The 27200-nt window shown below is 57.3% G+C and overlaps 10 protein-coding genes across 10 annotated transcripts; 3 read left to right on the top strand and 7 right to left on the bottom strand.

Annotated features, from left to right (window-relative positions):
- Positions 1-1244: 1244 nt before the first annotated feature.
- B0H18DRAFT_138672 (uncharacterized protein) lies at positions 1245-3031 on the bottom strand. The gene is made up of 2 exons (XM_048036820.1): positions 1550-3031; positions 1245-1485 (listed from the first exon to the last, which is right to left on the bottom strand). The coding sequence occupies exons 1-2, from the start codon at positions 2777-2779 to the stop codon at positions 1312-1314; spliced, it is 1404 nt and encodes a 467-aa protein (XP_047886471.1). The 5' UTR covers positions 2780-3031; the 3' UTR covers positions 1245-1311.
- A 1294-nt stretch (positions 3032-4325) lies between these two features.
- B0H18DRAFT_138700 (uncharacterized protein) lies at positions 4326-5028 on the bottom strand. Its single transcript, XM_048036821.1, has one exon. The coding sequence runs from the start codon at positions 4850-4852 to the stop codon at positions 4388-4390; it is 465 nt and encodes a 154-aa protein (XP_047886472.1). The 5' UTR covers positions 4853-5028; the 3' UTR covers positions 4326-4387.
- Positions 5029-5469: 441 nt separating this feature from the next.
- B0H18DRAFT_1046048 (uncharacterized protein) lies at positions 5470-5947 on the bottom strand. The gene has a single exon (XM_048030776.1). It carries the CDS (start codon positions 5789-5791, stop codon positions 5579-5581), a length of 213 nt encoding a protein of 70 aa, XP_047886473.1. The 5' UTR covers positions 5792-5947; the 3' UTR covers positions 5470-5578.
- A 606-nt stretch (positions 5948-6553) lies between these two features.
- On the bottom strand, positions 6554-7270 carry B0H18DRAFT_865532 (uncharacterized protein; the record flags this gene model as incomplete). Its single annotated transcript, XM_048039757.1, has 1 exon — positions 6554-7270. A coding segment is annotated over one exon (717 nt), but the record flags the coding sequence as incomplete, so codon positions are not given.
- A 3718-nt stretch (positions 7271-10988) lies between these two features.
- On the bottom strand, positions 10989-13822 carry B0H18DRAFT_959929 (uncharacterized protein; the record flags this gene model as incomplete). The annotated part of the gene is made up of 3 exons (XM_048042879.1): positions 10989-13573; positions 13614-13728; positions 13781-13822. 3 exons carry the CDS (start codon positions 13820-13822, stop codon positions 10989-10991), a joined length of 2742 nt encoding a protein of 913 aa, XP_047886475.1.
- A 766-nt stretch (positions 13823-14588) lies between these two features.
- B0H18DRAFT_959930 (uncharacterized protein) lies at positions 14589-15257 on the bottom strand (the record flags this gene model as incomplete). Its single annotated transcript, XM_048042880.1, has 1 exon — positions 14589-15257. The coding sequence occupies one exon, from the start codon at positions 15255-15257 to the stop codon at positions 14589-14591; it is 669 nt and encodes a 222-aa protein (XP_047886476.1).
- A 1177-nt stretch (positions 15258-16434) lies between these two features.
- On the top strand, positions 16435-17779 carry B0H18DRAFT_138709 (uncharacterized protein). Its single transcript, XM_048036822.1, has one exon. It carries the CDS (start codon positions 16826-16828, stop codon positions 17618-17620), a length of 795 nt encoding a protein of 264 aa, XP_047886477.1. The 5' UTR covers positions 16435-16825; the 3' UTR covers positions 17621-17779.
- On the top strand, positions 17644-20525 carry B0H18DRAFT_1046049 (uncharacterized protein). The gene has a single exon (XM_048030777.1). The coding sequence runs from the start codon at positions 17938-17940 to the stop codon at positions 20065-20067; it is 2130 nt and encodes a 709-aa protein (XP_047886478.1). The 5' UTR covers positions 17644-17937; the 3' UTR covers positions 20068-20525.
- A 1297-nt stretch (positions 20526-21822) lies between these two features.
- Positions 21823-23819, top strand: B0H18DRAFT_887244 (amine oxidase; the record flags this gene model as incomplete). Its single annotated transcript, XM_048041164.1, has 8 exons — positions 21823-22225; positions 22277-22363; positions 22425-22588; positions 22694-23014; positions 23077-23133; positions 23197-23301; positions 23369-23633; positions 23686-23819. The coding sequence occupies 8 exons, from the start codon at positions 21823-21825 to the stop codon at positions 23817-23819; spliced, it is 1536 nt and encodes a 511-aa protein (XP_047886479.1).
- A 671-nt stretch (positions 23820-24490) lies between these two features.
- B0H18DRAFT_887221 (beta-lactamase/transpeptidase-like protein) lies at positions 24491-26644 on the bottom strand (the record flags this gene model as incomplete). The annotated part of the gene is made up of 6 exons (XM_048041162.1): positions 24491-25222; positions 25291-25479; positions 25539-25787; positions 25849-25953; positions 26015-26260; positions 26330-26644. 6 exons carry the CDS (start codon positions 26642-26644, stop codon positions 24491-24493), a joined length of 1836 nt encoding a protein of 611 aa, XP_047886480.1.
- Positions 26645-27200: the final 556 nt, after the last annotated feature.

Genomic DNA, 27200 nt, shown 5'->3' on the forward strand with positions numbered 1-27200 from the left:
GGGCAACGTGGGCGTTCTACGTTCAACGTTCAGCGCTCAGCACATTGGTGCAGGGTACATATACTACCTGCTATATATGGTGATTGAACATCCCAACAGGCGCCATATCGGGCCGGGATCTCGGTCAGCTGCTCAGTTACTTTTTTTTTTTTTTTTTTTTTTTTTTTGGAGGGCTGTGATGGTTTGTGGCACTGGCCAATCGGACCAGCCCAGTCAACCAGCCTGCAAGCGGGTTCCCCCGCCATGCTTCCAGGGCGAAATGCAGTTTACGCACGGCGTGTTACGGCCAGTGTGGGGCTCGTTTAACCGGGGTCGAAAGGAGGATCCCCCGGCTCAATACCCACTAAAACCCGAGAGCGAGTCCAATCGCTCGGTAGATCTTGTTCTTTTGCTAGAATACCTTTCCAAGTGGCAATGACCTGGTCACGATTCAGGGCGTCTCGTCCGAACCTTGGGTGCGTCATGGCTCGGTCTAGCCAGATTCTCATGTCCATCGTATGTGTCCACTGATTCCTCACCGACGCCTCAGATTGGCTCCATCCGTCTTCGTCTCCGTGGCCAATGACTCGCTCACACCTGAGCTTCCAGATGAGGTAGACCGACTCGGAGAGGAGGATTCTCCATAGTCGTATTGCTCCCTGGTCTTTTCCGGGGGGTGCGGTCCCTGTCTTCCAAACTCGAATGTTCGTTCCAAGTGCTTCTTCCATACACGGCCGGTTCCACGGGAGACCTCTCTTGGTCCAGACGGCTTCTGCCAGCCGCCATACTATTGACTGCCCCGTTGCTTGGCAGTGGAACAGGATATGGTCCATGGATTCAAGGTCTCCACACCACGAGCAACTGGCACGTTCCTCGTACCCGGGGATGTTAGCCCAGTATTCTCCGACGCGCACTGCGCCATGCATTATCTTCCAGAGGAAATCGGAGATTGGCCGGCGAGTTTCCTTGCTTCGGAGGTTACGCCACAAGGTTTGTTGGTCAACCTCGATTCCGTGATTTGTGCTGAAGTGCCTCCGGACCAGTTCAAGGTTATCTATTGCCCGCCTCTTCTGCGGCTTCGTTCGTCCTAGCATCATCAGGAAACCCCCCTGCGCGAATGTGGCGCGAATCGGCGCCAAATCGGTCCGGCGCGACCTCCCGTGTAAACGGCTTCCAAATCGGTGCAAACAGCTCGTAAACGCCTTCTGAAAAAGCTGGCGGCGTGAACTTACTAAAATCACCGAGCGACTTACTAGTACCTGGCTTTACACACTTAATGTTGCAAGCCGTAGTGGACACTGACTCGCACCAGGCCACGTAGCTAGCACTATATCAGTTCCCAGTCTCAGGAGTATCATGTATTGTAATCAAACTGCTACTATCATCGAAACACATGTTTATATCGACCAGTAAGGATCGCCTCCACCGATGGCGAGCGTGCCAACCTGAGCTCACCCGCCCGACATGATGCTCTTCGCCTTGTGCACCGTCGAACTTGGGAGAGTTCTGCTCCAACACACATGATCAGCAAACCCAGTGTACACCCATAAACCAAGCTCGAAACACGCACCGACTTGCGCTCTTTGTGTCCTGGAAACGTCCGGTCCTTGTCGCGCTCCCGGTGTTCCTTCTCCTTCGGGCTCGTCCGCCCGCTGCGCTTGGGTGATGTGTGCCCGCGCTCCTCGGCCACAGGCGACGACCGACGACTGCCTCGGTCGCGGTCCTTCCCCTTCTTCTCTTCTCTCTGCTTCTCCTTTTCCTTCCCCTTCTTCTCCTCCTTCTCGCGTTCCGCAGCGACATACCGCACGTGGTCCTCGTCGCGCTCGCGATGCGCTGCGACGAGCCCCGCAATATGCTTCTTCTCTGCCTGGCGCTGCTCCCGCTGTTCGTAATGGTGCCGCTCCTTCACCTTCTCCACCTCATCCGCCCGCTGGAGCTCCTCCAGCGCCCTCTTGACTTCAGTAGCTGCCTCGACCACTGCATTCGCAGCCGCGAGGGCCTCCTTGACCTCCGAGTCCATCGGCACCTCCTCCTCTTCCTCCTCCTTCCCAAGCTCGATACCCCGTCTCCGCGCACCCAGTGCAGGCATGAACATATCCATGTTCGTCATCGTCCACGCGAACCCAGGCTCGTACAACTCCGCGAAGCTCAGCGCGTGCGTGTCCTTCGCTGCCCGCGCGTGGTGCTGCACGACGTGCGCGTCCGGCCGGGCATGCGCGGAGATGTTCAGGCGTTCCTGCGTGCGTTCCACGAGGAGGCCCGCGATCCGGTCGTCCGTGCGCTTCTCGCGGTCCTTGTCCTTCGCGCGGATCTTGGGCTTCGTCGATCGCGCGTTCCGCGCAGCGTTGCTCGACAGCTCGGGCGAGTCGTCCCTGCTCGAGTGTGCGCTGGCAACCCTCGACGAGTCCGGCGTGCGGCTGCTCAGCGAGGATGGTGTCCGTGGGAACGGATACTCGGCCAGCATCTCGGACGCGTTGCGCTCGCGGTCCTTGCCCTTCTCCAGTGCGTGCCGTGCCTCGGGGGAGGAGGCGAAGCTCGTGGTCGAGAGCGACATCGACCGGGACGGCACGATGGACGGGGCGGTGGATATCACTGTCGAATCGGACGAGCTGAACAGTGGTGGGGAGAGCGACGATCGGCTTGTGGAGGAAACACCGAGTCCCACTGCCGCCGCTGCGTCGCCCTCGCTCATGCTCCTGCCCTGCAAGCTGCTGATGCCTGTAGGGACGTTCGAGTGGGCGGCGAGGGGAGAGGTCGGCGAGGGTTTCTGGCCGTGCGGCCACTTCTGGTACTCCCACATGCTGAGTTTCTGGACGGCGCTCGGGGGGACGAAGACGATCGGCGGGAAGGGCGGCGGGTCCGTGGGCGTGAGCTGGGCAGCCCAGTTAGAGAGCGATGCGCACGGAGATCCGGCACGGCGACTGCGGCGGGTGGGTGATTGACGATGTCGAGCTGCTCGCAGTACTCGTACACCTGATCAAGCGCGAGGCGGACGAGTGGCGATACGAGAACCTTGGAGGTCAGGCAGAGCCGGGGTGGGGGAGGATGCTCGGCAAGTGATTGACTGTGTAGTCGTCCAGACCCGCGAGCGATCCGCCCGCAGACCATTCGTCGGCCGTGTCTGTACGCAGGGCATCAGTGGCCCTGCGCGCTCGCGGTCGTCGTGCGTGCCGTGCTGCACGTCGGCGCCTCCTGTCCCTGCAGTGAGCGAACTCGCTCGCTCGGGCTTGCACTCACCTGTGGGCACCCGCCCTCGCCCGTCCCCGCTGCCCGTTCACCCTTCTCCACTGTCCACTCATCGTCCGCACCTACCGTCCACTCGCCGTTGTGCCCAAGCCCACGGTCTGTTCATCTGCCAGTGCTGCGTCTGCACGCGGGGTGCTTGCCGTGGGTGCCCGCTCCTGGATGCGAGTGTCTTGATACAGCGACTCGGAATCGCCTGGCAGGCTCCAGAGCAGGCAGTCAGATGGCTGCGCGGGCGATTCGGAAGATGACCAAGCGGACAGACGAAAAGGCGGACACAGAGAAAGAAAGCAGACGCAGCGAAATAAAGCGGATACCAGGCGAGAAAGAAGAAGGGCGGACAGGGAACGCAAGGAGATGGGCGGGGAGTGGGCGAGTGTTGCAAGTGCGAAGCGCTCGGCGAATGCCGATTGCAGCCACAACTGCCACGACGGTGACGACGCACTTGTTGCTCTCAGTCTTCCTAGACTGCAAGGCCCTTCCGTCGGGACCGCTACCCTCTGCCTCCTGTGCTACATCTCTCACTCTGTCTCGCCCTTGACTGACTGCTGCGGATCTCCAGGAGACACACCGACGGCCTCGTCCGCAAGAGATGGGGTGTGCGCCAATTGCGCCGCGACACCCTTCAGCGATGCATCACGAGCATCGCCAGAGGCTTCCGCAGGATGAGGATGGACGCAGGTCACGGCTAGCAGGGCCAACAGTCCAGGTGAGTGACCTGCTTGTCACCTCAACCTCGCAGACTGCCCTGACACGTCAGCTTGACCGGCCCGCCGCGCGTACGCACGACGCACGACAAGCATGAAGCCAACCAATTGACATGGCCAGGCACAGCGAGTCAGGTGCTAAGGTGAGTGTGAGTCCACGCCGCCGATCGAGTTCTTCCTCGTGTCTGACGCATTGGCGATCATCGAGCACACGAAGTGTGTGCTCTTCATCGAGGACGACGACATCACACACATCGCCGAGGGCGAGCTGCACATCCACCGGCTGCGAATCAGGGCCAATGCTCTGCGTGCAGGCACGGCCGACGGACAGACGGCGGGCGGACGAGTGGACGAGGGGGCGGGAGAGTGAGCGGGCGGGCGGGAAGTCAAACGGGTGAGTGGGTGAGTAGGTGGGTGAGCGGGTTAACGGGTTGACGAGTGCACTAGCGGGCGTGTGGTTAGGTGGACGGGTGGACGAATGGCAGACGACAGCATACGCCACCCGCGACTGTGCTGGGTGATTGCCCAGGACGCACGCACGCGAATGGACAGGCCGACGAACGGGTACTGGGCAAGCAGACAAGCGGGCTGGAAGACGGGCAGACCGGCGGGCAATAGGGTGCGTGAGCGGATGCGTAGGTGAGCAGGAAGACGGGTGGGTGCGCGAGCGGGCGGGCGAGAGGGTGAGAGGACGAGCGGGCGGGCGAGAGGGTGAGAGGACGAGCACACGGACACAGTGTGCGGACGACCACCACGCGCATGGTGACCGCGAGCGCGCTGGGCAAATGCCCAGCACGCAGACACGGCCGACGAACACGTGCCCGAGCGGGCATGCGGACGGGTGGACGGACGGGTGGACGGACGGGCGGGCGGACGACGAGCGTACCTACTGACAATTTCCGTGTCCACACCTTCTCGCCCATCCGCTTGCACTGTCGCGATGGCGGGCGCGGACAACGAGCAGGGACAACGAGCAGACGTCGGGCGCGGAAGACAAGCGGGGATGACGAGCGGATGACAAACGGACGACAGGGAAGGGTGTGGCTGCCGAGGGCGAGCGAGGACGAGAGTCCACCGGTGAGTGAAGATGCACGCGAACGAGTCCACTAACGTAGACACAGAACACAGCAACGTGCAGTGCGACGACCGCGAGCACTCAAGGCCAATGCCCTGCGTGCAGGCACAGCCGACGGACAGACGGTGGGAGTACCTCGCCGCCGTCCAGCAGGACCGAGTGCAAGGTGTACGTGACGATGCCGAGGACGAGTTGAGCGACACCGAGAAGGTCTTCTCTGACGATCCGTCGGAACATGGGTCGGACGAGTCAGTGTCGCTCGACGACGAGCATGTCTTCGAGTTCGGTCACACGGACGACGAGGTCGAGGACGATAAGGACGACGGGTAGATACACTACGTCGAGGATGACGTGAACTACGACGCCACAGACCCAGAGTTCCACACCTCGTTCAAGGATGTGGCGTGGTACGATCCGAAGAAGCCCAGGCGGGTCGCAGACGAAGAAGACCTGCGTGAGACGCAGGGCGCGTGGGACGACATCGCGCTCGGGCGCGGGGCGCTCGAGAGCAGGCAGAAGCTCGTCGAGGTGTACGAGAGCCTGATGCGCGCGCTGAACAACCTGGACAATGAGGTCACCTGGGGTTCGTGAGTATTGACAGGAAGTTTGTTGGGGCATGCTCAACATGAGCCGATATACCCTTCTCGATCTCCTCGGGCGTACATGTGATATCCATGTACACCTGCAGCGGATGAGTAGGTGAGCAGGAAGATGGGTGGGTGCGCGAGCAGGCGGGCGAGAGCGCGAGAGGGTGAGCACACGGACACAGGGCGTGGTCGACCACCATGCGTACGGTGACTGCGAGTGTGCTGGGCAAATGCCCAGCAAGCAGACACGGCCAACGAACATGTGCCCGAGTGGGCTTGCAGACGGATGGATGGACAGGCGGGCGGATGGGCAGACGGGCAGACAGATGGGCAAGCAAGCAACCAGGTGAGCGGACGATGGGGTGGGCACAGCAACAGCGAGTGCTCTGGGCAAATGCCTAGCTGTAGGTATCCGTAGAGTAGGGTGGATGTAGTGGTTATGCGTGTAAATACATGCAAAACAATGTGAATTGAAGTACCCAAATTGTATGGCTGAGCTAGTATTTCCTTGCAATTGACAGCCATTGGATGTGAATTCACGCAAATTCGAGCGAGGGAATCCGGGGGGTCAAGTAAATGGGGTCTCCAGGAAATTTGTGCGAATTTGTGCAGATTTCCACAAATTCGTGTGGGGTAGGTTTCCTGATGATGATACCTCTATATGCTATCGATTGCGTGATAGTGCTTAGCCTAGCCCCAGAAAGTAAGAACTTTCGTATGATGTTAGGTTCAACGGGTGTTGTTGCTCCCTGGCTGACTGCCGTTTTTGCTGCCGTTTTAGCTAGCGTTACCAGTTTCTTGTCGTTCTCCAAAGTTGCCGGTCCGGTGGTCGTTACTGCACATCTCGTTCTGAGGTGGTTTACTAGTGCTCGAAGATGTATCGCGTTTGGTACGTCGATCCAGCCTCTATTTTCCCATTTTACTAGGTTGACAGTGAGCGCTTCGCGCATGTAGCTTGAGGTGGTCACGAGATGTAGCGGCGCATCTCCTGGCAGTGTTTTGACGGCATGTAGTGCGGCCATAACTCCTCCAAGTGCGTCGCCCGAGTTTGCTTCGGACTGCACTTGAGTGACTACGGAGTTGCGCGGGTCGTTCTCTCCGAAGAAGACGAAGCCCGCATGTCGGTTTGTCGGACGTCTTGTTCCGCGTGGCACCGGGACGTCCCTCGTACCTAGGATGACCACCGTGGATGCCTCTTCTTGCACTTGCTGTCCTGGGCGGCGTCGTATTGCTGGTGGGGCGTTATGTACCTCGGGGTCTACGAAAGTCCGGAAGGCCTCTGTGACAGTCCCTCGTGCTGTTACCGACGGGTCGAAGGTCACACAGTCTTCGGCTAATAGGGCGGCGTCGTTCAGCTCGGTCCTTCGTCTTGACAGCGACAGGCCATCTAGTGGGGCAGTGAAGCTTGGATGCCACTTGGGTCTGACTGTACTTAGGATGCGCCTCCCAGCGGCTATGCAGGCGCTCGGGTCTCGACAGCCGTTCATGGACGCTTCCTCACATAAGTGGCACGGGCATGGCTCTTCTCTTGGGTCAATACCCGGGTCGTGTCCGGCCAGTAGTTCAGTCAAGTCGGTGAGCTTGCGGACGCCGTGGGCTAGTCTCAGGCAGTCACTGAGGGCCGTATTATTTAATCGACGGAGGCGGGGGGTGGCCCCGAGGTGGTACCAGATGGGTAGATCACCTTTGAGCGTCTTGTCCAGTTTAATGGCTGCGAAGCTGACGTTGTGTTTCTTTGCAGACTTAAGGATGCCCTTGATCTGCTTGGATAGTGTTGAGCGACTTGACGTCGTGGGTTCCCAACTTTGCAAGAAACTGTTTATCTGGGCTTCTGGTCGTATCGCTCCGGCGTCTCTCGAGGCGTGAAAGTTCAGGATTTCATCAAGGACAAAGGCCCACTTCGGTCGTGCTTCCGTTAGGTCAAGATACCTCCTGATCCAGGTGAGGTGTATAGCTTCATTCCGGGCCTCAATATCTAGGATGCCAAATCCACCGAGGTCGCGCGGTTTCTGGAGTACGTCAAGGCTTACCAAGGGTCTCGTTTCTCCCCAGACGAAATCACGGATCATCTTGGTGAGTTCGATCTCGACCGATTTTGGCATGCCTTGGACCTTTGCGAGGTACTGAGTCATTCCGCCGGGTCCCATCTGAATTATGTGTTTCTTGCCTTGCAGGGACGGACAGCATTTGCCCCAACGATCGAGGAAGCTTTTCACTTTAGCGAGTGTGGGCGTCCATATGGCGATCTCATCAACTTTGTTTCCCACCCAAGCCCCCAGGATTCGGACTGCCTCACCATCCTGGGCGATGTGTATATCCTCTGGTATGCGTTCTGTGTTTTGGGGGTCGATTTTCCTCGTGTTGAGTACTTCTGTCCGATACGCCTCGCTTCCGATCGGGATGACCTCTGTTTTATGACCATTGAAACGGGCCCTCGACGCCTTGCACCACGTGTGGAGGATGTCCCAGAGGTGCGACCACTTATCTTCCTTGGACAAGAAGGCTGATGTGTCATCAGCAAACAGGGATGTCATCAGTCTCTGAGCCATTCCAGGGATTTTGATACCTCGGAGGGAGGATCTACGTAGCATGCAGGCCAGCGGCTCGATTGCTATGTCAAACAGGAGACATGAGAGCGGGTCGCCCTGCCGCACTCCCCGGATCACTAGGAAAGTCCCACTCGTCTCTCCGTTTAGGATTACTATCGTGGTGGCGTTCTTGTATAGGTTCTGGATCTTCTTTATGTAGCTCGGTGGGAAATTGAAGGCTGCTAGGACCTTCCAAAGATACTCGTGGTCTATCTTGTCGTAAGCCTTCTCCTGGTCTAGGGCAATTATGACACCGTCGACCTCATATGCTTCCGCGAACTCGACCACCGATTTGCAGAGCTGCGTCTGATCTTCTATGTGTCGACCAGGGACAAAACCGGCTTGGTCCGGGTGGACTATGGAGGTCGCGACACGACCCAGTCTGGTGGCCAGTATCCTGGTGTACAATTTATAGTCGGTGTTTAGTAGCGTTATTGGACGGTAGTTCGCAATTTCCCTCCTGTCTCCCTTCTTATAAAGAGGACACATCCATCCCTCTGCGAAGGTGGATTGAGCGGTGGGGCCATGCCGTTCGAGGTCGTTATATGCTTGGCGTAGGAGGAGCACAACATCGAAGGATGGTGCGTTAGTGTCCTGTTTTTGTTTGCGTTTGTGCTCAGCGCTTAGTGCTTTCCAGAGTTCGTAGGGTATCCCGTCTAGACCGGCTGCCCGTCCTGTGCCTGCTTTTTCGAGTGCTTCTTCAACGTCATCGTTGGTGATCCATGCTGACAGCTCCAGTCCTTGCATTTCAGTTAGTGTTGTCGCTATCGCATCTAGGACCGTTCGTTCAGCCCTTCTCGTCAGTTCGGGGTCTTCAGGCGGGTCTGCGGCTTGTAGTGCCTCATGATAGTCCCTGGCTATGCATGCCATCTTATCCGATCGTTTCTCGTATTTTGCGGGTTCCGAGCCAGGGATGTGCAGGGAGTACATGATGTCTCTTGGTTTCCGGTCTTTATTTATGCTTGACCAATACTTGCTCGGCTTTTCAGCGTTCATTGCGTACCGTGCTGAGGATGCTTCTCTGGTGTCTGAGTACCGTTTGCGTTGGAGTTCCGTCAATTTGTCCTGTTGCGTGCTCAATTCGGCCCTCGCGTTGGCGTTATCATTCAGATCCGGGGTTTGTAGGATGCGTTTGATTTCATCTTCCGCTTTCCTAATTGCGGCCTTTATCTTAGGTATTTTTGACTTCAGCCTGGTGCGTGCCACGGTCCTCACGTCGTCTTTGAATCTCGATAGTATAGATTGGGCATCTGTCGGCAGCGGGCGAGGGTCCTCAGGTAAGGGGGGGGCTCCTTTCTGGATGTTTAAGCCCATTTTAACGACTTCTTTCAGGAATTCTTTATCTTGGATGATATGGAGCGGCATTGTCCAACGGCCCTTGCCGGTGTATGGCGCGTTTTCGGAGCTAAGTTGGGCTGATACCAGTTTGTGGTCTGTCGGAATGCCGGTCGTTTCAATCGTCCAATTGCACGATGCTTGAACGAGGGCTCGTGTCGCATATATCCTGTCTAGTCTGGATTGCGAGTGGGCGCCTCTCTGTGGAAAGGAGAATTGCTTTTCTGACGGCATCGTCGAACGCCATCCGTCTTCGATGCCGAGCTTCCTGGTCAGATCTTTCAGCGCGAGTACTGCGGGTTGATGGTCGTCCCTCATGGGGATCCTGTCAACCGCCTCTTCTACTAAGTTGAAATCGCCTAGCATCACATCCGGTTTCGGTATGTTGGTTTGGTTGAGGCACGTAGATATCGTATTCCAGAACGTGGCATTTTCCCCTGGGTCGTTCGGTGCATAGACATTGAGGATTGTTATGTATCTATCTAGGTGCCATCTTGTTTTAAGTAATATTGCACACCCCGCGATGAGGACGTGAGTTTCCGTGTTCGCGACATCTACTAACTCTCTGTTTAGGACGAAGGCTACTCCTTGAGTTGTGGTTGCACGGGTGGCGGCGGAATTTGTTATCTTCATTCTACGTCCGTACAACCTATGTAAGCTTTCTACCCATCTGTCGTCAAGGTGCGTTTCTTGTAGGGCTATGATGCCTATTCGTTCTTCTCGCATTGCAATATTGAGCGCATTCCATTTGTTTCTTTGTTCAGTCGCAATCTCTCCTTGTCCGCTTATGTTTAGCGTACTCAGCTTTATTGATGCTTTTGTTCGTCGACCTTTCGGTCTGTGTGTTGTGAGAGGTGTAGGGCCAGATGGGATCCGCTGGTTGGCGGACTCTTGCGCTTCTTGCGATCTCGTATCCCGGCTGCCATCCGATGCGGTTGTCCTTGGTGGCGACTCAGCACGTTCAGCAGTCGCCCTGCCACCGAGTTCCTCCGCCTGGTCGTTGAGTCCTTCACGGACAGGGGGCATGTTGGTCTCTCTCTGGCGAAGGAGAGGTTGGCCGTTGCCTGTATTCCGTACCGTAGGTGTGTTTCTTATGTTTGTAGTTGCCGTTGCTTTCAGACCTCACGCTACAACGATCCGCGTGAGGTGGAGGCCGCTCCTGGACCTCTCAGGCGACATGCTAGGGTCGATTCGTCGGCCGTCGCTTAAGTCTCTCGACCGGGCAAGTCTACAAGTGCCCGTCGCTAAGGAGAAAAGGTTTGCGTCTATGAGGGCTTTCCTGTCCCGACTCGCGGTCAGTATATTTGGGCCGACGTTTGGCGCATCCCTTGGTTAGTGACTCATTTCTTTCCGGTCGTGTGCTTAGGATGAGACCGTATTACGGTGTCGGAAGTAAGACCTTGTTCATACATACATGCGACTGCGCGGTCGTTACATGAGGATGATGGTGTCTAGATTGTACGTTACGAGTTTCTTAGTAGCTTCGGCCACGACGACCACGGTCTGCGTTGTATCCACCTCTGCCCCTAGCACCGCCGCGGTCGCTCGACGTGTTGTTACGGGACTTCTGAGGCTGATGCTTCACCGCAGTTGGTTCGTCGGAGGACTTGTCAGGTTCCGGGCCATGCCAGTGCTTGACTCCCGGAAGGTAGCACAGGCCGGTTGGGTGGTCAACCGTGTGGCAGTAGGAGCATCGGACCTTCATGTCGACGGGCATGGGTGACTTCGCGCCGGGCCTGCTCAGGCGGCACGCTTGGAGGTCGCGACGGAAATCGACCCACTCGGTGAGCGTCGACGTGGGTGGTTCGCAATACAGTCGAACCAGGGTGTTCGGGCGACGTTGCGGACCGAAGCATTCGAGTAGGTCGACGTAGACAGACTCCCGTATGTAGGCGAAAGCGTAGTCGACTGTCTGGCCGCGCCATCGACCCATGGTGTCTATGTCGTGCTGGATGATGTCGCGTAGGTTACCTTCAGCGAGAAGCCGGTCGAGCGCCTTGCGGAAAGCTGCGCGCATACCCTCCAAGCTCATGTCATCGAAGTATTCGAGGCCGCCCCAGAATCCGACGAAGTGTGATGTGTCGAAGGAGTACTCAACTATCCCGAAGGTGGCGTCCGAGGTAGACACCCATCGCTTGGCGACGAGTTGACGGCACTGTTCTGCGGTAGGGCCGAAGGCTACGCACCAGTGCGGCGGCTTGTTGTCCGCCTTCTTTTCGTTCTCCGGGTCGGGGAACTCGATTTCCGGTTGAGGGATGCCTAGCCGGCGTAGGGTGCGTTCCATCGCGAGGCGACATTCGTAGCCACCTGCGTCGAGCGTGCTTCGTTGCGGCATTGTGAGGAAGACAGCAGGTTGGTTGCGCGCGTTCCAGTCGTCAATCTGGGTCCTCGATACGCCTTCGACCTTCCAGAATGGGTCGAAGCCGCCTGCGATGATGCGCCATCCGCCAGGTGGTGCGGGGGTTTCGTCCGACAGGGTCATCGGTAACGAGTTTAGGTTGATCGGGGCTCTCGGACCAACGAGGATCGGTTGTGGGCCGTGGTTCCTGTTTTCGCTCACTGGTCTCTGATCATGGTAAGGTGGGCCCGCGCGCACGTCGAAGATGGGCATCGGGGGTGGTTCATAGTTCTGAGCGAACGGCGGGAGCACGTGGGCTTCCTCCATCACAACGTCCTGGGGCTCGAAAGTGGGCGGGCGACGTGGTGCAGGAGCGGCAACCGGGATTCTCGCGGGTCCTGGAGTCGCGTTATGACGGGCCGGTGGGGGCGGTAGGGGCACGTACGGCGGGAAGACCACCTCAGCAGGATGATGAAAGAGGGCGCGAGGGTCTCCGGGGGAGAGTGGGCGCCCGATCGCTCTTTCCGGCTCAAAGGCGGTCCTTGTGAGGGGTGTTCGCCAAAAGACGGGCTCCAGAGGCTGTGGGAATAGTGGTGCGGGAGTGCGAGGAGGCTGCTGAGGTGGGTGTGGAGTGTTCGGGAGCCAGAACACATCGTGGGCACGCGTAGGAGGGGGGAAAATCCTCTCGGCCATAGGCGTTCTTTGGCGTTGCTGGGCTGCGAAGGGGGAGTCTACTCTCGGCGGGTTGGCAACGTGGGATACAGCTCGTGGCCCACCGGCGTGCTGGCGGGTTGCCGGCCTGGAGGCGTTCGCGGGTCGTGTGCGAGCCGTGCTAGTGTGCGGTCGAGCAGGTGCTACGCGGTTGCCTGATGGCTCGTTCTGCTGCGTCAGGGCATCGGGGGGTGGGTAGGGCCTGGCCTGGGGGATCCATGGCTCGAGAGTGTCCCCGTTTCGGACGTCCATGTGTGGGGCCGCATCGCGCCTTGGGCCCGTGTGTGACGGTCCCGCCGGCGCCCTGAAGGGAGTGCGAGGGGGTAGAGGAGCCGGGTGTGGGCGGTGGTTCTCGGTTATCAGGGACGCATCGATGCCGTTGTAGTAGATGAAGTGGGATGCTGATGGGCGTACATCGTCACCTTCCGGTGGCTCGACATTCATCGCTGTTTCGCTATCGGCCACCCTCTCGGCCTCAGCCATCTCTTCCAGGCGACGTACAGTACTTGGGGACGGTTGCACACGGGCAGGGTCTCCTATGCTACCTTCGTCGCCGTTGTCGCCCGTGACTCGGCGGCGCTTTCGGGCGTCGCTGACAACGCGAGTTTCCTGAGCGGCGGTCGACGGTGGAGGGCCCATGCCGATGGAGGAGGTAGCGGCCTCGTGCGCCCTCTTGGGCGCGGCCTTTTTCTTCCCCTTGTCCTTCTTCCTGCGAGCCGCAAGGGCGAGCGGGCTACCGGGAGACGACATGGGGGCTGGGGGCTCGATAGCTGGCGTGGTCCCGGCGTTCTCGGGTCTGTTGGCTGCGGGTTCGCCCGCTGCTGGTATGACGGGGGTCTGCTCTAGGTCGAGGTGCGGTATGTCGCCGTCCGCGTGGACCGGGCGGAGGACCGGCGTCTGGGGCAGAGGGTGGTTCGCTGGTATGGCCGCGGCCGTACTAGCCTCTGGGAGTGTTGGGGTTACACGGCTAGGAGAGGCATTGCGGGACACCACCGCTGCGTATGCTGGGACTAGTCAGTCTTCGCTCGTGTGTTGGTCGGTTCTGCTTACAAGGAGACCAACGTCCGTCTGCGGTCATGGAAGCATTCCATGGGTTCTTCGATGGCGACGTCGGCGACGGGGATATACCACGTCCTTGACTCACAACTCCGCGAGGTATAGCGGTCTACATTCGGTAGGTGTGAGGTGAGTGTGTAGGAGCAAGTTTGTGTACTCACGTTGAGCGTCGCGGCTTTGGTCGGTGCTTTTTTCGCGGGCATTGTTCTGTTCTGCTGGGTGCGGGATGGCGGTAGCAGTGTCGATCCGAGACTTTGGCTTGTTGTTTATATCTCAGTGTCTCTCAGTTACGGGAGTCACCCACGTGGGTATTCCACATGGCTATATTGTCTCGAGGTTACGCACCTTTCTGCGTGTTAGCGTATTAACGTCGATATTCTCGGATATTTGGTTGCTTTCTGTGGAGGCGGGATGTTTGCGGCGCTTCAGTCCACACCCTCGGGGCCCATCGTGCCCTAGATTTGCAGTATTCGGTGGCCTATGTTGGCTGTTCCCATGTTGGTCTCGTTGTTTCTCCTGGGTTTCCTGGTGAGCTGGTAATCTCCTTCGCGTTTCCTTCACGTGCCTTCGGCACGCGCGGCCTGGCGTTTGGTAGCTCGATTTTGGCCTTCTCGGTGTAGGCGCTCCCATTCTCTATTTTATTCTGTCTTTGATGACATGTCGCGTGAGCCTTGACGTGTCTTGGATTTGGTGAGGGTCCTTTACGTTCGTTTGACGTGGCGCTTGTCGGGCGCGAGTTTCATCGTGACTTTATTCCCGTTTCCATGGTTCGTTCTTCAGGGTTATCGTTCTAGGCTTAGGTATGCGCAGTCCTGCTGTCCGACGGACGCGGCAGAGGGTGCGATGTTTAGGTTGTACCTTGAGCTAGGACTGTCAAGTTCCTTAGATTGTCAAACATGTTATCGAATGATGTGGGGATAGGGCGGTGCTCGCCGGATTAGTGGGACGGGATTTACAACATCATTTCTGTCAGACCGTTCCCGATTTACTCGCCCCTCCGATGCCCTCGCCCTCTCTTTCTGCTTCCGCGTTCCAGTCGTTCGTAATTCTCCGGAGGCGGCGGTTTAGCTGTTTCAGCTCGATCTCCGGGATTTCGAACTCGTACGGGTTGACTTTGTCGTTCCTGAAGGGTGGGAGATGGCGGAAGTCCGGGTGTGGACGAGGCAAGCTGGGGAGGGTTGCGTAGTTCGAGGCGTGGGTCATGCCCTCGAGGTTGTCTAGCGCTACCCATGGGACAGGGACACGTAGCGTGCATTTCGGGCGGGCGCCCGTGATCTCGAACGTGATCCAGTGACGTCTAAGAGTCACGACCCGTGACAGTCTTCCTACTCCGGATCGTTGTGACTCGGTTTGCAGGCGTACGAGCTGCTGTTTAGCCAGCTGCCTGTGCGGTCTGTCCTTCACGATCCACGTAAGGCCACTCCTTTCCTCCATCGTCGGCTGTTCGTTGACGTCCACCTCCGTTACGGGGAGGTTAGAGTGCTGGAGGGTGAGTTGGGGAAGAGGGGTAGGGATGGGGATCGGTGCATGACGTTTCCTCTTCTGTTCCTTCTCAGGTACATTTTCTGTTGTGGCCAGCTGTGGTTCTGCTGACATGCTCGGGTGTAGCGCGGCGGGGAGGATTCGGCGAGTTTTCATGGTTATAGACTTGGGATTTTCCTGACGTTATAGCTGTTCGTTGAGCGTTTCTTTTGAGCGTTTGTGGCGTTGCCTAATCTTCCTTCTAGGGCTTCTTCAGCGCCTGGACATGGCATGACGGCTAGATATGCCGTTTACTTATGCTTATGAGAGGAGTAGCTTCCATAGCGGGTGTTTATGCATGAGTTGTCTTGGTTCCAGTCCCATCATTTGTCTGCCTATTCTTATCCCGGCACGTGTGTGAGGTTGATTTCTCGCTTCGGCCTATATCACCTGATGTTCGGCCATGTCGGGCTGCTCGAGGGTTTCGGTTCTCTGTTCCAGCGTTTTGGGGATCTGTACAGTTGCGTCGGGGGTTGCCGAGTGTCAACTTCCGGCTTGATGCTTGAACCTTACTTGCTGCGTGTATCGCGAGTTTTTAGGTTTCGGGAAGGGCCGGTGGGCGCTTCTTTGAGCGTCTCTCTTCACAGGCTCAGGAGGGGGAAGAGGTTTCGTTGCCGGGCGAGTTGTAGTCTACTCTGGTTGTATTCTCTTATTTAGGGGAAGAGGCCCGGGTGTGGGCAGGGAGCTCGGTGGCTCTGTGGGGTTATACCCGTTACTGGTGACCCGATGTGGGTGGATTGTCATTGGTTTGACGGATGTTGGCCTCGATGGGTCCTGGATGTCGGGGCTGGTGTTGCTCCCGGATCCTTAAAGTGCATGTTCGTTTCGTCTCGTAGAGACTACTTACCCCCCGGACCACGAGAAGGTCTGCACAGGACTCGTCGCGAGGACGAGCCCTCCCGGGGGCTGCTCAGTTACTTACACTGCGGACAACCCGGATTGTGCGAGGCGCTTACATGGGCCTAACATTGCAAGAACGTGTATATTAGTAAGCCACTAAGTGAAAATCCCTAACATGGGAAGTACATGCCTAGAACATGACACGATTTCGGAACATAGGAAGAACATAGCACTTACATTCCCGATTTTGGGAACATTCGAAATGTTAGCCCGAACAAAGGAATACCATTCCCTATGTTACGAGCTCCGACTTGGAGCCGTAAAAATATACACGCCCTTACAATGTAAATACCATGTGAGCGCTTCGCACAACGTGGTTCGTCCGCAGTGTTACTTGAAGTGGAGACAATTACACCATATACTCAACATACTTATACCAGTACTCGTGTATTGTACGTGTCCAATTGCCTCGAACGGCGGACTGTTACTGTAGGAGGCAAAGGCAGACAGTGAAGAGCTATCCTGGAGCTATCACAGAACCCTGTGATCAAGAAGTTGTGTCAGAAGTTGTGATGATTGAAGTGCCGAGAACTTGCAGTGTTGTCACCGAAACTGCTCCTGCTCTCGACCTCCTCCTCTTCGCCATCGCCATCTATTCATCCTTCCTCCCCGCGTCTTCGCGGTGCATTCTCAGCCGTAGCAAGCTGCCACCTTTCTGGCATGTTTCCAAACCTTTGAACTTCATCTCACCACTGGACGCTACGTACTGCGATACATGACTATTCCGTCAAGTCATTTCCATTCGGCGCCGCAATAGTAGTCTTTCCCAGAGAAGTTGTGCTTAGATGGCGAAGAAGAGCTCCCAAACGGCCGAAATGCACCAGTCTCGCCCCTCGCAGTCGGGCATCCCTGTCTTTACCCCACGCAAACCGCAGAGCGCACTCCCGAGCACGCTTTCTACCCCCCAGCTGGGCCTCGTATCTTCTACACGACACCTCTCCGTGAGTGGTAGTCCGACACATCCAAGTCCCAGCTCGTCGTCGTCTAGCACGAACGGCGGCATCACACCCTTTCGCTCGTTTCGCAGCCTCTTCTCTACTGCGTCAGGTTCGTCCAAGAACCCACCTAATCCGACCCCTCCTGTCGCTTCTCCAAAAGCATCCTTCCCTGCAGCCGCGCTCGGGTCTATACGACGTTCCATCGGAGGCGACCGCAGCGTCTCAGCTCCGAACCTTCGCCAGGAGCCGTCGTATGAAGACACGCCCGTGCTGCAGATCGACCTGCCGCGACCGGACTTTGAGGCATTCATGCACGGCGCCGGTTTGTCGCAGCGCGAGCCTTCCAAGTCTGCGGCACCAACCCCACCGTCTTCGTTTCCGAGCTGGACACCCTCTGCGTCACAGCTCAGGACACCATCGACGACAGGGTTCACTGAGCATCGGCAGACCATACAGCAGGACCGGAGCCCGCCACGTCCGCGCCGGGATGCGCTGCCCAAGGACTCGCGGTTCTCGCGACCCGTCACGGAGCCTTCGTTCGTGCGGGCTCCCAATGTTGGTGCCCCAGTGCAGTCGAATTGCCCGACCTCTTCTGCACAGGCGCAGCATCCAGATGGTGAGCAACACATGAGTACATCTTAGCGTGTTACTAAATTATACACCAAGGCTTCGTGCCCTCCCCTTCGCCCTCACCAGCGGTCAACCCAACCGACCTCTCCACCATCATCGAGGCCGAGAACTCCGGCCTGTCCAAACACCTTCCGCCGCTTGATTCTTCTCAAGAGGGGGACACGTCTCCGTCGTCTGACGACGATGCTGCTGACCCTGAAGAGGACACGCTCGACCCGAAGCTCCTTCACGCATCTTCTCGGAACCGACCGGCACGGACACCACCGTCGAAAGAGAGCTCGGTGCTCGACCTGTCGACTTCAAAGGTGACGAGTGAAGTTTTGCAGGCGATGGGAGGTGCAGGTCCCGACCGCACGCAGGGCTGGTTGGACGGCGTGGTCGTGGATGATCGGGAGCAGGACCCGTTAGTAGAGAGCGGGAACACTGGCGACGGCGACGTCAGCTTCAACCTGAGCGAGCTCGATCCTGACCTTGCAGCCCTCCTATCGCCGAACCGACTCGTTAGCCCGAGCACGGAGCCTGCGTACCAGTTTGGCGCGGACAGCCTGCCTGCGCCACCGTCGCCTAAAGAGACTCCAGCCGCTACGTCTCCATCCGAGTCACCCCGCCGCCCTACGTTCTCGCGTACCCCGCCTGGGTCGTCACCTCCGCGACAGCACGAACCATTGCGGATGCCCAAGTCACGCACGGCTCCTAATCTGCCGTCTTCACTGTCTTCTCGGCCTAACAACCGCTCTGTTTCTGACCGCCCAGCCGTTCAACGATCACACTCAGACTCGCCTCCGCTCGTGGTCCCCAGCGCCGCTCGCGCTATATCGCACAGTCCTGAGAGACCGGCGACAACGACTGAGGGCCAGCCGCGCGAGACCCTCGACCACTACGCATCTCGCAGACCTCATACTGGCACTGGGGACTCTTCCGCGAGTGCACTCCGCAGGTCTGCGATCAGCCGTCTGCTTAGCCCTGCCCGCCTCGGCCCTCACGTGACCCCACCGTCCCGCCCACCGTCACGGACCTCCCCCAGGCTGCCGCAGGATGCTTCGCTTTCTCCTCCCATCTCGCGCCCGTCCTCTGCTGCGGGGATCTCCTCCGCCCGCCTGCAGGCCGCCACGCGCTCGAGCCTCGATGTAAGACCCGGTACAGCCGAAGGTTCGCGCCCGCCCGCCACGCCGCTCCGCTACCGCAAGCGTAGCCTGAGTGCCGTCGAGGCGGGCCGGTCAGCTCTGTCTGGGCGCGAGTACCCTCGTGCACACCCCTCACGTCCTACAGCCGAATGGCTCGGCCCGCAGACCGCAAAAGCATTCGCTGCTGCAGGGCTGCTCGACCAGAGCTACGCACGAGATCGAGAGAGCCCCAGCCTCGGCCGACGCACGCCCTCTCGCTTCGGCACCACGAGGAGCAGCATCGACGACTCGCGCTCACGCTACGTCCCTTCGCGGATGGCCTTCTCGGAGGCAGGCTCTGCCGGATCCTGGACGCGCGGTGAGACCCCGAGCGTGTCGCGGAGAGGGAGTATAGTGCGGACTCCAGCGTTGACAGCGACGGCGTCAGAGCTCGGGAGCCTGGAGACGCCCCGCACGACGTTCTCGGCTGCGTCGACCGCGCCGACGTCTGTGTCGGCGTCATCCTCAGCGCATCTGCAGAGTGAGCTACAGTCGCTGCAGGAACAGCATCAAATCGAGACGGGGGCCTTGCTGAGCGCGCTTGCGGATAGCCAGCGAACAGCGAAGGTACTGAGGGAGGAGAACACGCAGCTTCGGGACCGGCTAGCGGAGATAGAGTTCAAGTTGGTCGGAGCCATGGAGGAGGTCCAGAAGTTGCAGTCCGCCCCACCTCCCTCTTCGCAACTTGGTTCCCGGGTCAGCCATTCACGCTACGGCTCTGTAACGGCAGAGCGAGTGAGCCGTGTGGGAAGTCGCAGTCCGCGCAAACAATCCGTCTTGCGGGAATACGAATCTCCTGAGGGGTCATGCTCTTCTCCGTCGTCAGAGCACAGCCGTACCGTCGTGCCAGCTGTAGCCAACCACGCGGAACTTGAGCCCTACCTTGACACCCGCCGTTTCAACAAGCGTATGAGCACCTCGTCTTCTCTGTTCCACGGGCCGCCAAGTAACATGAGTATGCTCATGCACGAGGAGGCTCTGTCAGCTGCTGGCTCTGGGACAGGCGAACGTGATCATTCCGTCGTATTCTCGAGTCGACCGCAATCACCAGCCTCGCCGACGCTGGTTCTGGCGAAGCTGAGCACCGGTCCTCTTCCCATTGCAGGTCTTGAGGAGAAGGTGATACCAGAACTGGGGAACATCTCCCCGACTACTGCCGACTTCTCGATGGCTACGTCTTCGCCGGGCAGCTTGAACCTACGACCTGAACATGAGCTGCATCTGGAGGACATGCCGAGTTTCGAGTTAAATCCCGACCAGGACGACGATGACCAGTATGACACTGGTCGTCTGTAAGTAGAGTATACATCAGTCTATTTTGCTGTCATATTCGCATTCGCATTCGCATCTGTCATCGCATCCACACTCGCATCGACATACTTGCTTCCGATTTCGTGTACAACCTTGGGGAACACTTTAGCATTTCGGTTCGCAGTTCTCGCAGATACACACTTGAAAGATTCCCTGTTACATTACTGATACCATTCGATATTCATGGGTGAGAACCCCCCGTCTTCGCGAGCATATGATTACCATGCGCAGCAGGTGCTTGTATAGGACACTACGTATGTCTGCATTCGCTGCAGAGCTGTCTGTAAAAATATGACCTTGTTTGACACGTCATGCCATATTTTGGGTTCCGTGTTACTCAAGCAAGTCTGGCTATACATAGTCTCCCCTAGGCAGACCCTAAAGAAGACCTCTGAGTGGGGGAGAGGACTCGGACGGGGGCTATGCATGTTGCAAAAGCGTACTACAGCATGGGAGCTCGAATTGCATCTGCCTTGATACCGCCGATGTAGTAGCTGCAGTGACCATTAATGTAATGGTGCCGGCATAGGACATATACGGAACCCCTTCCTCCGTCTGCTCCTCCTCCCAGTACTAGTTGCCGTGAACTTGCTTCAAGTTCATGGTGAATGTGGCTGGCTCAATTGACATCTATTTGTTGCTGCCGTTGTGGCGTTGACGCATGGCCACCCGCACGTCTGTTCGTTTTCCTTGTGCAAACTTCACTTTGTTATACTCTATCTGTAATCTAGCTTCTGTTCTGTCACAACTTGTAAAGGACAACTTATACGAGAGAAACGCACGCACAACGGCCAGAGCGTCACTGAGCCAGCGCTGCAAAATTTATCAGAACTCTGCAACTGACTTCCCTGGAGTCTCTCGGTTACCCCCAATTAATGACATTGCTCCGGATCCCGCATGTGCCACCGTCAGTTCGTCTCGGATTTACGCCCAGTCCGCCGGCCATGGCAGCATCTCCATAGGTGATGCTTCACGCGGTACAGTATTTCGCACATAATCTTCCTTATGAAAAGCATTCATTGACATCATGCTGCTCCCGTCAAGTACGTATTACCGGTGCCGTATACAATTCCGTCACGGCCGCCGGGCTCAGTCAATCGTCGACCGAAGGCCATGTTCCTATACACACGATGCTACTTGGTGACACTCATCCCCGTGGCTTCACCTCACTGGGCTCGAGATCCGCCCGATTGACTGTCCTTATCTCTTTACCTCAGGGCATATACTCGAGGCGCCGTCTCATAGCGCTGCCAGGCCGGGAAGACAGCGTCAAGGGCTTAATTTGTGTCTTTTCGGCGCGATCCCCACTCTGCTTGCCTAGCCAAGCGGTGGGTGAGACGGTCTTATACACAGTGCGTCAGGACCACACAGCCTGTACGAAAGACTTCCTTTCTCACCCTGAAGCGGTGGCTTCCCACTGCATGTATGACGGTTGTCACATCCGCTATATTTCAAAATGGTCTGTTTCGTGGCAAACTACCTCTGTCCAGCGATAGTCCAAGGGGTCAGGCGATATCTACCGGTGAGTTTCATTGTCCGTAAGTGTGCAGCTCAGCGGTGTTACACCGCGTCATTGAGAAAACCACACACGCGCTGATGCAGGTCCCGAAGGCTCCGTTGCTCGACTTCGTGTCTGGTGTCCTACATGCGCTTGGCTTATCGTGTGTATATAAGGCCTGCCAGAGTTTGCATGCCCCGTAGGGCCGCTGCGCAGACTTGCGCCCCCTCAGACGACCCAACATGCTGCGCGCTACGCTCGCATCACCTCTCCTTCTACTCGGATTGGTCGCATCTGCCGTCCACCTGCCGGTAGTACCACCCTCTCAGGAAGTCCTCGAGCCGTCCGGAGCACGGAAAGACGCTACGGTGCTCATTCTTGGGGGAGGCGTCGCCGGGGTGACCGCGGCACGCACCCTCCATGAACAGGGCATCGACGACTTTATCCTAGTAGAAGCGAGAGGCGAGCTCGGCGGTCGCCTCATGAGTCATTCATTTGGTGTACCTAGCAGGAAGTTCACTGTCGAACTCGGTGCGAACTGGGTGCAGGGTACGCAGACCGGCAATGGGGCTGAAAATCCCATATGGACTCTGGCGAAGAAGCATAACGTCACGACCCGTTCGAGCGAGTATTTCGGTAGCATTTGTGAGTCGCCTCAACACCATATTGTACGACAAAGTGCTGAACGAAGTCTAGCGACATATGATGACTCAGGAGCGTTCGATTTCCGCGATATCTTCGATGCTTCGGTTGAAGACTTCCATAAATTAGTGGCCTCAGCGGGTACGTCTTGACATACTTTCGTGACGAGAACACTTGGTTTGATCGATATGTGCCGTCATAGGTGGTCGAGTTCCAAAGAGACTCGTCGATATGTCAGCACGCGGCGGTTACTCACTCACGGGCTCACACCCGGAATCCAAACATCAAATGGCGTCTGAATACTACCAATTCGACTGGGAGTTCGGTACCACTCCAGAAGAGACCTCATGGCTAGCTTCCTCATGGGTGCATATTTCCGCTCAATCGCCTTCCCGCGGCGGTAGACTCGCCGCATAGGTCGTAGGCGGAGGCAGTACCGCCGCTTTGAAATGAGGCTGATTCTTAACTTAGGCACATAACTACACGTTCGACCCGGCGTCTGGTGGGTTCTCGTATGAGAACCTTCTCTCAGTTGACCAGCGTGGCTTCAAGACGCTGATCCAGGCGGAGGCGAGGGAATCATTGAAGCCAGCCCAAGTTCGACTGAACTCGACAGTCAGCGAGATCAGCTCCTCGAAACACGGTGTGAAGGTTACACTCACAGATGGGCATGTACTCCGCGCGGACTACGCCCTCTGTACCTTCAGCCTTGGTGTCCTACAACACAGCGACGTGAAGTTCGTCCCTCCTTTACCGGCATGGAAGCGGGAGGCCATCCATAGCATGTCGATGGTAAGCGCGCGCCACTTTGGTTTTGATCGTCCTTGAAGATGTAAGTGACGATGGATCTGCAGGGTACGTATACGAAGATCTTCCTGCAGTTCCCAGAAAAGTTCTGGTTCGATACGGAGGTACGTCAACAGTGCCCGATCGATCCATAGATCGTGTTCTCGATGACATGTCCGCTCTGGCAGATGGCGCTATATGCCGACTACGAGCGCGGACGGTACCCTGTCTGGCAAAGCCTGGACCATCCGTCGTTCCTTCCTGGTTCCGGGATCCTTGTGGTAACTGTCACAGTGAGTTAGTCTTGGAAGTCGCGCTACGATTGCGGAGATGACTAACATCCAAATAACGCCCTCTTAGGGCGACTTCTCCAAGCGCATCGAGTCACTGCCCGATTCGTACGTTCAATCGGAAGTGATGGACGTCCTGCAAATGATGTTTCCCGAGGTGGATGTGCCCGAGCCTACCGACTTCTACTTCCAACGCTGGCACAGCGACCCGCTGTTCCGCGGATCGTACTCGAATTGGCCGGCGGCTTTCCTCAGCGAACATCAAGGCAACTTGCGCGCGAACGTGGACGAGAGACTTTGGTTCGCGGGCGAGGCAACCAGTCGGAAATACTTTGGTGCGCACGCTGACGGTTCGCAGCGGATACGGTGTTAATGAAACTGCGACAGGGTACCTGCACGGTGCTTACACGGAAGGTGAAGCCATAGGGCAAACGTTGGCGGAGTGCATCCAGGGAGGCGGATGCTTCGGGCTCGAGCACATCGACCGCGTGCAGAATGCGAGGCCGTATGACATTATCTAGGAAGTTTTGCGACTGAGTGAGGCTGATGATACCCGAATATCCTCATGCATGTATGTTAGTTCTGTATGCCCCCTCTGTCGTAGTAGTACCGGGCCATGGCCATTGGAAGTATGTAGGTAGTCATTGACACCATCATCGATTCGTGGGCCACCGTGTGTACTCAGCAATGTCGGATCCAGATGCAATTCATTTGCGTCAGCCTTCGATGTGTGGGACAGTTGAGAAAGTGCATGTATGGTACTGCACAGCTGCTGACACGGGGGTCTGCAGTCGACGGCGTGTACATGAACGATGATGCAATGGATGAGGGCCCGTATCAACAGCGCTGTGCGGACACGTAGCTAGTGGTCAGACTAATGGAATGAAGCAGTTTGGCATGGTCCTCGAGGAACAAATCGGCCCTAAGGTCGCCATTGGCATTCACCGGCCGGACCTACGAAGGACTGGTGGTGAGCGCTAGCTCACATCATGAGCCTGGCGTTCTGAATCAACAAGCTTGTTCCCTTCAGATCTCGAGATTTCGACTCCTCGGGTGAACACCGAGGAGAATTCTGGCGAATGATTGCATTTGAGGTTACGGACCATCAGCTGTTCTCTTTCCCAGAGAACTTGCGACTCTTCACTGAAGAATCAGTCGACGCGCCTACGCTCGAGCTCGTGCCAAGTTCAATTCACTCGATTTTCTGGAACCACACGTCTGCTACTTCGTTCAAGGGCCCTTCCCTTAGCGTCCTACCCTCCTCGCCAGTAACGTTCACGATGCCGCAGCCCACGACGACTCCGGCGCGGACGACGCACTGCACGTCTATCGTCGAGCCTTCCTCGACGCGGTACACGAAGGGCGTCGTATCCTTGCCGTAGCCATCCGGAAAGAGAGCAATGAACTCCAGATCCCACGCGTCGAGCTTCTCGCCCGGGGCCAGAGATTCGACGTCACGTCGAGGGCGCTCAGTGGGATCCGGCGTGAGTCGGATGTGCGAAGACGTGAATCGAGGGTAGGCCGCATACAGTCCGGGGTGCTCCCCGAGCTCATCACAGGCAGCGAAGTCGGCGAGGACGCGGCTGCAGTACCCCGTCTTCGTCGTCGGCGCGCACAGGGTGAAGTTGCCGTACGCTGCGTTCGCGTATATGCCCGTATATCGGGTCAGCGAGGCCGCGAGCACGACTGTGGTAATCTCCTCGTAAGATCCGTCCAGAGTTGACGTGTCATTCTCTCGTCGGTGTGTGTCGGAATCCACGACGCGCGGTAGCTTCAGGACGTCTTCGATCACGCGATACGCGACCTTGTGGTACGCTTCCTGGGGCAGGTCTGCATTCGAGAGGGCGACGACGCCCAGCCTGGCGGAAGGAAGGAAGAGCACTTCACTCAGGTGAGAAGGCATGCGTCCGGTGTGGCTAATGATCTATCGCGTGTGCGCACATTAGCATTTCACAACGCGAATACTTATGTGATTCAGGAGACCGAACGTACGTCGTGTCCCTGAAACGAAGTTCGCTCCCAACCCATACCGTAGCCCTTGACAGCCGTATAGGAGTAACGCGGAGCGCCGGTCACGACTGCGTGAGCTGTCGTCATCTCCTCATAGATAGATCGCGGTATGACAGTCAGGTTCGTCTCCGGGTCTACGCCTTCATTCAGGAGGGTCGCGATCCATTTGCTCTACTCGTTCAGCTGTCATAAGCTCACAATACCAGACCATGCAATCGCGGCTGACTTACCATATCGATCACGTTCGAGACAATCCCTGCAGGACCGTCCCATGCTTTTGATGCATTGTTGCCCAACCAGAGAGGTAAACGCCTCCCAGATGCAGTCCAGCTTTGGCTGAGCCGACCGGTCGACATCGCTTCTGCGCGTGAATATGTACTGGATGTCATGCCGAGTGGCAGGAAAATCCGCTCAGTGACGAAGTCTTCGTACGGCATGGCAGAGTAGGTCGAGATTAGGTGAGCCCCGATGGTATAGAACTGCGACCCGATCATTAGCTCGGCTCAGACTATGTTTGAAGACAGTGATTCATGTGCGTACTAGATTAGTGTATGAGAATCGTTCTCTGAGTTCGTAGGCCGGTCGTAAGTGCTCCATGTGTTCTAGAATAGATACGGGTGACTCGTAATCGCCGTAGACGAAGTCCTGGCTACGAGGACGATGGCATGTCAGTTGTGCTCCAATGACAAGCCTCATTTGAGATCACTAACCTGCCTATCCCTGACATGTGCGACAAAACATCCCGAAAGCTGGCTTGGGATCTGGCCCAAGGATCCGCGAATAACGGTGGATCGTCCGCGCGAAAGACATCTTGGATCTTCGTTTCGAAGTCGACTCGGTCCACTTTATGCGGAAGTGCTGTGACATTCCGTCCCAGCGCGTAGTCCTCCATGAGAATACCCAACGCTGCCACCAGGAAGGCCTTGGAGCATGACCCAATGTTGAAGAGAGTCTACGTAAAGCACTATGGCGGTAAGCAACGTCGTCCAACCGAGATGCATTGGAGGCAAATGTCATTTACATCAACACTCGTGGGGTCTGCGTCTTCCGTCATACGCCCCCATGCAGCCCAGTCAGTCTGCACCTCGCCCGTGTCCGACAACCGGACTGCAGCGATAGAAAGCCCGGGAACTCCCTCCTCCCTCAGTGTCTTGTGCGCGTAGGCATCTACGTCGGGCGTTATCGCCCAATGTTTACCTTCGTCTGCGGCCAGGTCACTGCTGAGAGAAACATGACGACCGAAGGCCGAGAGGTTCAGGAAACGATACAAAGGGAGGAACGCCAATCCTATGATCGCCGGTGGTAGAGCTACCAGCAATCTCGGGCGTAGCAGCATCCTGGCTCCCGTTCAGCAGGCGGCCTTCATCTAGAGCCGTTGGATTGCCACCAGACTTTCACGGTGCAGTGGCAGGTTGGGTCAACATGGGCTGGGAGCGACCGCGCCGCCGCTGCCAGCGGGGATAGACATGCCTGAGATCTAGATCTGACCCGCCCATTTCGACGTTTCGGACGAGAATGGCAATCGCCGAGACTGACACGCCGGGCCACGTGCCACGCCTCCTCCTCCCAGTTTCTGTCAAGTTAGCGCATCGATCTCCAGGCGAGCGTACCTACTATCGCTTGACAATATTAATGACATTAACTTGACGAAATACTGGCATACCGACCACATCATCGCTGCTCGGAGTGTTTTCATCCGCGGACCGCTCTGTGGTTCTGTGTCTGACTGTAGTCGGGACTTGGAAGCAACCGCCGCGGCGCCCATTCATTCAAAAGGATGTGGCAGTTAACGTTCCCCTTGCGCACCACCGATTGGTCTCGAAGCCGTGTTAGATGAAATAGGCTAGCGACTACTACAGCTACAGTAACTGTTGCACCAAAAGATCTCGGGC

This window comes from Fomitopsis serialis, assembly GCF_022376445.1.
Source record: "Fomitopsis serialis strain Sig1Antser10 chromosome Unknown B0H18scaffold_164, whole genome shotgun sequence".
In the NCBI taxonomy this organism is placed as follows: domain Eukaryota; kingdom Fungi; phylum Basidiomycota; class Agaricomycetes; order Polyporales; family Fomitopsidaceae; genus Fomitopsis; species Fomitopsis serialis.